Below are 12,322 nucleotides of genomic sequence, written 5' to 3'. Positions count from 1 at the left end.
TATTCAGGAGGTAATATGCATAATAAGGCAGATTGAGTAGACTTCTGCTATTTTTGATGCCCTGCATCCCTTTCTGTTTTTGGGGTGACCTCTTTTCTTTGGGGAACTTCCACTTCCCCATCCCATGGGATTTGGGAATGGACCTGTCAGTCAGAGTGTCTCTCCACTCTCCCGCGAAACTAGCATTTTTGAGACCTATACAAGTTAGTGATCTGGACTTTCAAATTTGGTTTGGTCTTCATTGGGGAACCTGCAAATTGTTTGGTGTGTTAGGTAACTGGCCAAAATTTTCATTAAAAGTTGTTGAAAACTCCTTTAATTTATTTCACATGTTTATGTCACTTAACACTTTCAGTGGTGTCTTTGAAAATCGGCCTATGAAGATAAGGTAGCTCCTTGAACAATGAAACTTGAAAGGACTAATAGATGCTTTTAACTGTAAACTGAAAGCAGAAAGATAAGAATTATGAGACTATAGGGGCCTGAAGTTTGCTTTCAGATTCACAGTTCTGCCTTGAGTTTACTCTACAAATTAATTAATGAAGATTTTAAAAATTGTTTATAAAGATAAGAATGAATAGTCAAAAATCTTTCAGTAAAACGGTAATAAGTTGCTATTCCTAAATTTGTCATTTAGCTTTGTGGTTATTGATTAGTTATTGTGTGCTATTCATCTGCTGGTGAAATATTTCAGTCAAATACATTACTCCAAGGTTTATCAAGAATCTATGGGAAAATACCCCAAAACCTGCTAATGAAAAATTACAATCACTGTTGTTTTTGTACTTACATGGGGAAATACAAGTAGTATTTAACCATACACATGTGTTGATTATCCGCTCCATAAACTAGCTTATTCACTGGCTTTCCCATTAGGACCATCTCCCTCCACTGTCAATCTTATGTTCTGATGGAATGTAATCTGAATATAATTACGAGACAAAGATACACTATGTAAGACTCTCAGAGTTCATTCAAACATCAAGTGTAAATTATTTAGGTATAGCCTAGTTCTTTGCACTAGATGCCCAAATGTTCTATATTAACACTGCTACTAAATTTTTTGTATTTCTTTGTGTGTGTGTGTGTGTGTGTGTGTGTGTGTGCGCAAAAACCTCTATGTATAAAGTATAGCATGTGGAGTAGGAAAATGGGTGAATTGACACATGTAATAAACAATAGAACTGGATTTTAATCTACCATTATAAACAAACATCAAAAACTAAGAATGTTTCTCATGATGAATTTCACAATTTAAGTTATTCATCACCATAGAAAATGTAGAACAGTATATCTATTGTGAAAAGCAAAACCTTTGTCAGAGAGAAAATAACTTTTTTCCCAGAGTCCATAAAGGAATCTTTCTGTAAGAAACAGTAGTTGGATTTCTGTTTAGAATATCCTAACATTTTAAAGTATATCAGAGATTATAAAATTAGTATCAAAAAGTTAAACCAATAATTAGTTAAAAAACATAATGGAAGAAGATTCCATTGGCAATAGCCACCAGGTAGTCTAAATACTTTAGAACAAACTTAAGAAGTATTCAACAAAATGAAAAGAAAAAAACTTTACTGGTGGAAAGAAAAAGAAAACGTTTTGACTAAATATGAAGATACACTGAGCTCTGAGATGGAAAGACTCAGTATTGTGAATATTCTAACTCTCTCTATATAATCTATTAATTTAATGAAGCCCTAATACAAAGCAAGCAGTGTTTTTGTGAAGATCTGCCCAACAATTCCAAAGTTCATGTGGAAGGGTAAACATTTAAGAAAATCTGAAAATAAGAGTAACTATAAACGAAAAATAAAGGTAAAGGAATTTTCCCAACCTGAGATTAAAATGTATTATAGAATTTCGATAATTAAAACATTATGGTATTGACAACATCATACAGCAGAACAGTATAGCTGAATAGGAAGGAAGTCCAGAAACAAGTATATTTATCAATTTAACATACATTAAAGATGAATTTTGCAGCCTGGGTGGAGAGAATCTATTATTCAATAAGTGATATTGGATAGAGTGCCAGTTATCAGGAAAAAAATAGATTTCTACTCTATATTTACATAAAAATAAATTACTGATAACTAAAAATTTCTATGTAAGAAATGAACTATAAAATTACTAGAAGAAAAATATAGATGAATATTCATATATTTTGGGGGTGTCAGAGAAGGCTTTTCCGAGCACCATCAAAGGTAGAAGCCATGGAAGAAAAGACAGATTTAGATTTAAGTACAATTAAAAAAAAAAACTGTGCATGGTACAAAAACTATAAAGAAAAAGTTAAAATGAAAATCATAATTTAAAATATTATAGTTTAAGGAAAAGTTTGCATAGTGTGATCACACTTTCTTAATAATACACCCACAACACACATACTTGGAACATGAATGCATACACTCCCTCTCTCTCTCCCCCTCTTCCTCTTTCCCTCCCCTCCTCTCTCTCTCTTTAGAAAAGCTTTGAAAGGATAGCATCCAAAATGTTACTGGTGTTTATAGTGGAAAGGTGGGATTTGGGTGACTTTATATGCATCTCTGTATTTTCTGAATGTTCTGCAATTAATATGGACTACTCCTATAAAATAATTTAAGCAAGTATAGTAGACTAATTCAGGAGATGCCAGATGAACTTACCACGTGCCAAGTTAGACCGAGTCCATTTCAGTGTCCATTTGGTGCCCTTCTCTCTGTTTTTTCAGGGTGAAGAAGGAGACCAGGGCGGAATTGGACAGGTTGGAGCTCAAGGACCTCCGGTGAAGTATTTTTAGAAACATATTTAACTATGTTGCGGGACACTGGTGATCTTTGGAGGATATCATTACTGCTTGCTGAACTTCTGGGGTTTGGGAGAGGATATGCCAAAATATTTCTGTAAAATTCACAGTTTTTCATTTTTTAAATATACAGCATCTGTCAAGGAATGCAAGATTTGTAAAAAGTATGCTTTTTGGAACACTTATGCACGAGCTCGGGAGACAACACATGTCATTCTCATGTCTCCGCTATTGACCCAAATATTTCTGGAATTCTTTTTTGAATTACCTTCAGAGTCAGAAAATAAGCCCCACAAGAATGAGCGGCTTTATTCTGATTTGGCCAGATCTCACTTTGTGTCCTGACTGGATCACCCTGGCCATGTGTATTTCAGGCCATTCCTAATTGATCTACAGAGAACCGGGACTGACCTGGATGTAAAACAAACAGTTGGAGATGCCCCCTTTTCTGCAGTGAGAGCATGGGGAAATGACTGGCCTAGAGCTACTTTATCCTAAGCCATTGTGGACAGTTAGCAAGTTGCCCAGAAGTGACTACCCCGCTTTCCTGATGGGGCGTCTGCCCGCTGCTTCTCCCCAGGGAGCATCTCTACGGCATCTGCTGCTGTGGGTCCAGACAGTCAAGAATGACAACACTCAGTGTTGAAGGGGGTCCTAGGATCGACGCCCTGCACCCTCATTTTGAGGATTACCCACTCCTGTGCCCGAGAAGGGAGGAGATGGCTTCCTCCTGCCCCAGATTGGGATTCAGAATGCCTTTTATCGTAGAAATGGTGTAACGTAGAGTGATGGCAAGTGAATGATGGAGACCCCAGCTACACTTATAGGAAGAAGCTTTTGTGGGGACCTGTTGCCTTGGATGGCACACACTGGTGGGGAAAAATTAGTCCAAGGTTTAAAATCACGATCATGTGACCCGTAACCACGTTACAAACCACGAAGGAGGCAAAAGTGGCAGTGTATTCTGTGTGAGTTAAAAGTCAAAGGCTTTATCGTGATTCTTTGAGGCTAATGATACCTACTCTTTTGCCATCAGTCATTGTTCCGATTCCAGATTTGTGTAAGTCTTCAGAATTTTTAAAAAGGGTTTTAACATCAGAAGAATTCCTTTTGGATTTTTCTTGTAAACCAGGAAAGTTTGTCTGCAATATAATGTCACTTTTTCTCAGTGTTACCTTTGGTTATGATAACATCCTTCTTCTCGATCAGCATTTGTGATGACATCAAGGAATGTGCGCTTCAACTAAGAGAATTTACTTCTCTTTTTTACATTTCCAGGGAGCTCAAGGTTTGAGAGGCATCGCTGGCATAACTGGGGCCAAAGGGGAAAAAGTAAGATGATGATGGTGACGATACACTACGAAAATGCATAAATGTTTAAGCTTGGGGCCATTTCAAATATCTTCTTATCTTTAACAACGTCACTTTTTATTTCTTACTTGGTGCTTTGTAGATGTTTGGTTGGGTTCTTACTTTCTGTTATAAACGTAGATGATAGAAATGAGTCATACACAGGATACTTGTTATTATTATATATTTTAAATTATTTTGGGTAAATAGGAGTAAGCAGGGCTGTTACGCTTAGTCTCTTTTCTTTATCAGTAGTTGACACTGATAACACTGACACAGCACCTGGAGTGCCCGGCAAAAGCAGAGGAGGATGGAGAGGTGGAGCTGAGGATGACGCGTTGCCCTTGGTGGGGAGGGCAGGGCAGGGCAGGGATGGCTTGTCTGAGTGAATAGAAGAAGCAATAACAAGGCAAGCTTGAGCATTCATGATGAGCTCAGAAATATTTTTCTTGCTGTGCGTGTGTGTGTGTGTGTGTGTGTGTGTGTGTGTGTGTGTGTATGAGTGGAGGGGGCGTGTCTAGCTTCTCTCAGATGTTAAGGAAATGGTCAGCACTTTGTAGAAAGTTTGTTAGGAAAGCCCATTTGTAGGCTCCAGAGAATTAAAAACGGGGCTCTTTGCCCACCACCCCTCCTGACCCTCGCCTCACCCTCTGCAGAACCTCTGAGGCTAATTCATGTTGTTCTGCACAGAAGCACAGAGTCTTTCATTAGCAACCGGACAAGGATAACGGGCACATTGTAGGTGCTCAGTAAATGAAATTCAACCTTTTCAATAAAGAGATGCACACTTTTGTGGATCGAAGGAATTGCTTCATGAATAATTCCATCACTTTCATTTTTTCAGCCGCTTTCTCTGTCTGTCTAGGTTTTCTCATTGTGCCCGTCTCCCTCTTCTGTTTCCTATAGAATGCGGTTTCTTTTCTAAAAACACTGTATTTTTAAAAACATATTTTGCATTTCTGTACTCATGTTTCCTTAAGGAACATTCTGTGTGTACTCTTCTGTTATTAAAAAATAAATCCCATTTATTTTGAAGTTGCTGATACACAGGCTTTTGCTTTTTCTGGGTTTAAATCACTTCCTAAAATACGTGACCCTCACTTTGAAACCAATTACTGTTCTTGATATGCTCTTTATTTGAGGTATTTTGCTACTTGGTAGTTTTCAAAATTTCTCATTTCCTCTGATTTTTGTCCAATTGCTTTCATTAAAAAGATAAAAGCTCTTCCGGTGAATTCAGACCTGCGGAGTGGTTACCTAGTAACAGCAGTTAGGGTCTGAGCTGGTGCTGAACAGCAATAAGAGAGAGAGAGAGAGAGAGAGAGAGAAAGGGAGAGAGACGGGCAGCGTCCAAGCCATTTCTATAACTCGAAGGCTGGCTCTCCTTCCACCAGGCAACGTGAATGACGACTTCAAGGGCTTTTTCAGGTCTCCCAAACCTCTTCTTCACTGGTGGAAGGAGAACGCCTTCTGCTCTATTCTAGTTTTAGGGATCAGAGGTTTTCAAGGCTCTGTGGTGCCTCTGCTTCTTTCTTTGATTCCACCCACGTCTGAACCTTCTAGCAAAGGTTTTCTAATTTTTAATTCTTACTGCAGACACCGTCCACCTGGTTTTCTTGGCCTGACATTTACCCAAAACCCTTTTGACTGTTTTCCATTTCTTTTATCATCTCCTCCTTGCAAGCCTGTTTGTCAGGAGATGGCTTGTTCGCTTCAGGTGCCCATCTGTCTTCTCGTTCCCCTGGTAGAGGAGAAGAAGTTTTAAACAGGGGAGTGTGTCTTGTCATGCAGCATATGTAGAGAGCACTGAAAGCCCCATATTCTTGTTTTCAAATCACATTTTCATTCTTATAATGAAAATAGGGAGGCGATATGTGCAACAGATAACAAAGACAGAGATAGTTTCACGATGATTAGATGTATAAAACTCTGTAGTTTTTAGCCATCATCACTCAGCAGGGTAAATCTCTTGTGGAGAAAATAGATCAATCACTTTATACATACTGAACCTACCATCTATCCAGGATGGAAGAGGAGATGCTTAAATCCTTATTACAATTCGTTCCTCTGAATCACACGGCTGGACTCCTGATTCTAGGTCTGGGTGGGGATCTTGAGTCCCAGAAATCCCTCCCACTGGTGTGGTGGCTGTGGAGTCCACAGCAGCTACTGTTTGGGTGGCCCCTTCGTCTTCACCATCAATGAATTCCTGTAGGGATCCTGAGAACCCTGGAGTGTGATGACCAAACCTTTTCCAGTAGGCTTGCCAAGTTCTCTAAACAGGTAGCTCATATCAGCAATCAGGAATGGACGCAGTGTTTGTTAACTTAAAATATTCAGGGTGGTATCAAAGATTGGGTGTAGGTACTTTTGGTGGGATGAGAGAATGTAAACCAGTGTTTTAACATCTGAGGTTTCTGATTAAATACTCCTCGGGTTCACTGATGAATAGAGTGTATATTACAAAACACAAAACCTCCTTTTTATCTGGCTATTGAAGTTCTTTAGAAAGACTGGTGTGCCCTTTAGCATACATGGCTGATCTCAAGTTCATTTCTTTGTCTCGTTTATTTCCAGGGCACTCGGGGCTTAGATGGAGAACCCGGACCACAAGGTCTCCCTGGTGCACCTGTGAGTAGTTTTCCTTTCATGGGATCCACTGATAGATTTTTTCGCAATGATCAATGATAGATTTTTTTGCTATGTGTGTGTGTGTGTGTGTGTGTGTGCAAGTGTCTTTACATGTGAATAAGGTGGAAAAATGGGCAATAGTTTCTATATTTATTTAAAATTTTAAAATTAAGACAAGCATCTCTTTTTTGTACAGAGAAACGTTCTTCTGACTTGTTATGGGTTTTGTTTTTCTCATAAGTACAGTCAACTTGTTAAGTTTTTAGGCTTTTGCTGCGTTTTCCTTTTGCTTTGGTTGCTAGGACGCACAGAGTCACAGAAACTCTCTCGCTTGAAGTTCTTGGGTAGTTCTGTCATTTTTCTCTCCTGTGATTTCTGATCTCATTATCTGATCTTCTGACGGCCGTGTGCACATGTGTCCTTATTGTGGACGGCCTCACACCTGTTTTGGAAGTAAATAAACCAAAGAGCTGTTCATTAATATCTCTCACACCACATTGAAAAGAAGAAAAGGTATAGTAAAGTAGAATTTCCAACTATCGAGGTCCAGTGGGAAGGACAGAATGTAACTGAAGGATGACATTTTAAGATCCACCTCCAGAACGTGTGGTGGAGGTAGTGCACCAAGCGGGCCTGAGAGGAAGGAGGGCCTGCAAAGCCGTGCTGGGGGGGAGGCGGGGCACAGGCGGGAAGAGGCCCTGTCGGGGTGATGGGGGTGTGCGCTGCCGTAGGCCCGGCACGGCCTGGGTGCAGAGCTCCTTTTGAGAAGATGAACTTGAATAGATAAGGTCGAAGCACATGATGGAGAGTGTGTGATGCCAATCTGGGCGATGCGAAGTGATCCAGTAGGAACAGGAAGCCATTTGAGGTCTCAGAGCAGTTAAGCAATTCAACAAAAGCTATATTTTAGGAAGACACCTCTTCTCGTCTATTACCGCCTGTACCGTATATCAACATTAGTTGGGTAATTGTGACAGAAATCATTATTATTGACTGGGGGAGCAAGTAATATGGAGAAAAGGTTGGCAACTCGTCCAAACCTCGACCCACCACGATAGTCAATGAGGCTAGAGGATGTGTAGATATAGTTACGGATGTCAAGGTTACCTGCAGTGCGGACCTTAATTTTATTATACTTATTCATCCAAAGAGCACAGAGCATTATGCCTTGACAATGAAATCAATAGACATGTACGTCTCAATTATCTTTATGGTTATATCAATTTTGAGGACCATATAATTTTTATAAAAAGATTTCTTGAGGCATCCATGATAGAGCAAAGCCATTGGGATGAAAGGGCAATAGTAAGGCAGCGTAGATGGTGTTTTATAATTTCGAAAGTCTATCAAAAAGTTACTTTGGTTTACTTAAACGCAATTTTATTTTCATACAGGGTGATCAAGGGCGGCGAGGACCTCTAGGAGAAACAGGTCCCAAGGGAGACAGAGTGAGTTTGAATTCGCGTTCATCACCGCGAGCATGCAGGTTGTGCTGGTCTCTTTGATGTGACCTAAGTACACGTGGTAATTGACTGGTCTTGTCTGTCTTCTCCCTTCTACCCTGCAGGGGGCTCAAGGTTCTCGAGGAATTCCTGGTCTCCCTGGGTCCAAGGGCGACACGGTACGTGAGCTGTAGTCATCAAGCCCATTTTTCAAAGTGCTTATTTTAATAAAACTTTAGAAAGTGTTGAAGGGAAGAAGAATGTGTTTCTAAGAGACAGTGTGTTTCTTTGTGCGTCTTTAGGGCTTGCCAGGTGTGGACGGCCGGGATGGGATACCTGGAATGCCGGGAACAAAGGTAGCTGTGTGATTTAGTCTAAAGGTGGTGGAGTCGTCCCTGCCCGGGGCCAGCCAAGCACAGGGTTTCCATTACTACGTCATTGGGACTTTTATGGAGCTGGTTTTGGCTTTTTTCCTCCTTCTAATTTTTTTTTTTTTTTTCCTCCTAATTTTTTAATCAAGTGTCAGTTCAAGATACTTATTAGAAGTCAGAAAGAGAAAGACAAATACCATATGATATCAGTTACAAGTGGAATCTGAAACATGGCACAAATGAACCTATCTACAAAACACAAACAGACTCACAGACGTAGAGAACAGACTTGTGGTTGCCAAGGGGAGGAGTTTGGGGAGGGACAGACTGGGAGGTTGGGATTAGCAAATGCAAACTATTATATATAGGATGGATAAACAACAAGGTCCTACTGTACAGCACAAGGAACTATATCCAGTGTCCTGAGATAAACCATAATGGAAAAGAATAATGAAAAGAATGTATCTGTGTGTATAACTGAGTCACTTCGCTGTACAGCAGAAATTAACACAACATTCTAAATCAACCACACTTCAAAAAAAAAAAATTATTAGAATAGAATGTTTGTTTGCTTGGTTTCAGAAAGTCAGTAAAATTGCCCCATTGATGAAAGTAGGCAGAAGGAAATTATGTATTTTGATTGCATTTCTGTCCTAAGTCCTATCCCATCTCCCCGCCCTGAACTGGGTCATGCTATAAAAGTGCGAGTAAGGTCAGCTGTGCGGATACTCCTTTTACTTAGAAGGTCTTGGTCTTTCCTTTTCTTTAAAGAAGGACGGCAGTTCATACAGATTCAACAAAAATTTTTTTCAGGGTGAACTAGGGAAACCTGGACCTCCTGGGGAAGCAGGGTTGCAGGGGTTACCTGTAAGTATTTGAGTATTTAAATGTTGATTGGTTTATATACATATTTGGAAGATATGCACTTGGGGGAGAAACATGTTTTGTATGTAATTTGATAAGTTCTGGAGAAGAAATGATGCTTTCATTTTATATTTTTACAGTTTTACATTGACATTTCTGTACTTTTTCTCTGAATAACTAGTTATTTCTCTGGTAACCACCCTGAGCTTTAACTTTATATTTTGCATCCCTCCTCTCTCTAGAGTTCACTAAACCTTCCTTATGTCATTTCACTAACCCTGAGCTGTGGTCCAGGCTTTATACTTCCTCCTACTTTTAACCAGTTCTGAAGCTCTTGTACCAGGGTTGAGCCATAAGAGGTTGAGAGGATGTTCAGGGAACGATGTGAGATAATAAGATTTCATTGTTTGATCGTGTGCTATTTTGAATTATTCAAATTGGTGTTTTCCTGCATTAATGTGGCTGGAAGTTCACGTGGGTTATACCACGTGTATTCTTGGCCCTTTGGAGGCAAGTATTTCAAGTTAAAAGGGATACTTGGCAATGATGAGGGCTGCCCTCGGTTTATTATGATATCTGACACCTTAAAATAATCAGAGAAATCCGGCCTCCCAGTGGCACCAAATCTCAGACCCAGCATTCTCCTGCCATTCTCTTTTTCTACTTAAGGCTTAGAGTTTTTGATAGGTCCTTGCTTTGTATTCCACACATGAAATCATGCCAGGAAGAGCTCCTGTTGATCTGAAAATAGGATTCTAATTTGGAAGTTCATCCTTGAGAAGTAACTTTAGTTTAGAGCTAGAATTTGCTCTAAGGGTATTCAGACATAACAAGCCAGTTACAGTAAAGTTGCCTTCTCCACTGTGGGTAGGTCTATAACTGTTCAAACTGGGGAACTAGGAAGAATCTCCCTCTAAAGCTTTGAGGTTGTCACGACGCCCCCAGCCCCTCGGCAGTACGCAGTGGGCTTGGCATCTCACGGATTCTCAGAGGAGGTGATTAAACCTAAGTTCTCTGTGCATGCTTTCAGGGTATACCTGGAATTCCTGGCGCAAAGGGTGTTGCCGGTGAAAAGGTAAAAGATGCAAACTTTGTAATTAATATTTTTATCTATTTCTTTATTCTTTTACTAATATATTTTATTTATCATTTTATATATTTCCAACCTGCCTTTTATTTTATGTTTGACCTTAAGGAGAAATCAAAAAGGCCTTAAGGCTTCAGAAGCTAATCTCTTTCCCAGTTGCAGAAATAGTACTTTGACAAAGCGTTGCTGATCAGACTACCTTCTTGAAAGAGTCATCCTCTGCCAGTGTAAAACAGAGACAGTTTGATTGCTCTTTACGATTTACTATGAGGACGATATTAAGCCATAGAAAATGTCCGTGCGTATTATTAAGATGACTTATCTTAAGCTAAAAGATATTAAGCATTTTGTTCACATAATGATCAGTTCTAAGTGCTATATCCTAGCACTTAAGAACAATAGTTGAAAGAAAAAGTTAAAGGGATAAAATATAGCGTTACTTTAAATAAAACAGATAAACTGTGAATAACGTAGAAATTGATTACTGTTAGATTACACAGCTCCAGGCCTCCGATCGTAGTGGCTCATGGAGTCTTGCGCAGAGATGTGCCCTAGTAAGCAGACCATGAGCCACTGATGGTGGGGTGGGGTCCCAGACACCTGCTTTCCCTGGAGCTTCCGGGCGCACCCCTTATTTCCTCATGTTGGCATGACCTTTTACAATTTTAATGGTGTCCGTGTCAGGTATCAATAAAAAGGCTCCAAGAACTGTATTAGAGGTGGAAACGATGAAGAAAGACATATACAATTCACATTGTAAAGAAAGAAAAATCCTCTCTTATTCTTGTCTGTCTAAAGACCTTCATTTCTGGACATCTGACCTTCGCTTTTAAACATTTTTGACATCTATATTATGCCTCTGGAAGTGACAAAACAGTCTCCTAACCTAAATCTGAAGAACGTGGATGTACCCACCAAGAAAGAGAGTTTACCTCTCAATGTAAAATCCGGAAAGTGACGCTATTTAAGTGTAAGAAATACCCAGCCTGGGTAAGACAGGTTGATCATTATGCTTATTTACTGCCTGAATTACTCTAAATATTGTATTTTACCTTCAGGGTAACACAGGTGCTCCAGGGAAGCCCGGTCAACTGGGGAATTCAGGCAAACCGGTAAGTTGCCATAGGTTACCTTTTCATACCTTGTAACCTGTTGTAATCACTAAGCAAAGGATTAGGGAGTTTAACTTTTTCTTCACCTGCCTTCCTTATAACAGGGCCGCCAGGGGCCACCAGGAGAGGTGGGACCCCGAGGACCTCGGGGCCTCCCTGTGAGTATTCCTTTTCTGTGGACCCCTCCCAAAGTGCCTTCCCCAGGCTTTGCTGGGTCTTCCTTCCCGCCTCTCCCTCCCTCCTTCCCTCCCTCCCTCCCCCCCTTCCTTCCTTCCTTTATTCATTCATCCATTAACTCATCCAGGAATGCCTTCTGACGTTTTAACATGTGATAATCCAGGTAAACAATGGAACAGGAATGCTACTTAGATATACAATATGCTTTTTGTCCCCTAGAAAGTAGAAACAAAAATGAAGTATTTAAAAAAAAAAACATGCTGACCCTTTCTGCTCTCATCCCATGATGTAGGAAATATTTTAGTGTGATTAAAAAAAACAACCTTATTGAGGTATAATTCACATACTATATAATTCACCCATTTAAAATATACAATCCACTGAGTTTTAGTGCATTTGCAGAATTGTGCAATTGTCACCACAGTCCACTTTAAAACATTTTCATCACCTCGAAAAGAAACTCTAGATCCACTTGCAATTCAACATTTCCCCGCCCCCACCCA

General features: G+C 39.9%; 1 protein-coding gene across 2 annotated transcripts in view; it reads left to right on the top strand.

The window, feature by feature from the left end:
- Positions 1-12,322, top strand: part of COL9A1 (collagen type IX alpha 1 chain) — a 68,528-nt gene that overhangs the window by 17,783 nt on the left and 38,423 nt on the right. For both annotated transcript variants that reach the window (XR_013830892.1, XM_079939826.1), the window contains exons 13-22: positions 2,711-2,764; positions 4,064-4,117; positions 6,713-6,766; positions 8,161-8,214; positions 8,334-8,387; positions 8,511-8,564; positions 9,393-9,446; positions 10,474-10,518; positions 11,589-11,642; positions 11,747-11,800. Coding sequence is in view for 1 of the 2 variants with exons in the window: in XM_079939826.1 (XP_079795952.1) it covers positions 2,711-2,764; positions 4,064-4,117; positions 6,713-6,766; positions 8,161-8,214; positions 8,334-8,387; positions 8,511-8,564; positions 9,393-9,446; positions 10,474-10,518; positions 11,589-11,642; positions 11,747-11,800 (531 nt within the window). In the remaining variant the exon portion in view is untranslated. The remainder of the gene's footprint in view (positions 1-2,710; positions 2,765-4,063; positions 4,118-6,712; positions 6,767-8,160; positions 8,215-8,333; positions 8,388-8,510; positions 8,565-9,392; positions 9,447-10,473; positions 10,519-11,588; positions 11,643-11,746; positions 11,801-12,322) is intronic.

Source organism: Stenella coeruleoalba, assembly GCF_951394435.1.
Source record: "Stenella coeruleoalba genome assembly, chromosome: 12".
Taxonomy (NCBI): Eukaryota; Metazoa; Chordata; class Mammalia; order Artiodactyla; family Delphinidae; genus Stenella; species Stenella coeruleoalba.
Note: the sequence above shows the minus strand (reverse complement) of the source record. Positions and strands in the feature narration are given on the sequence as shown.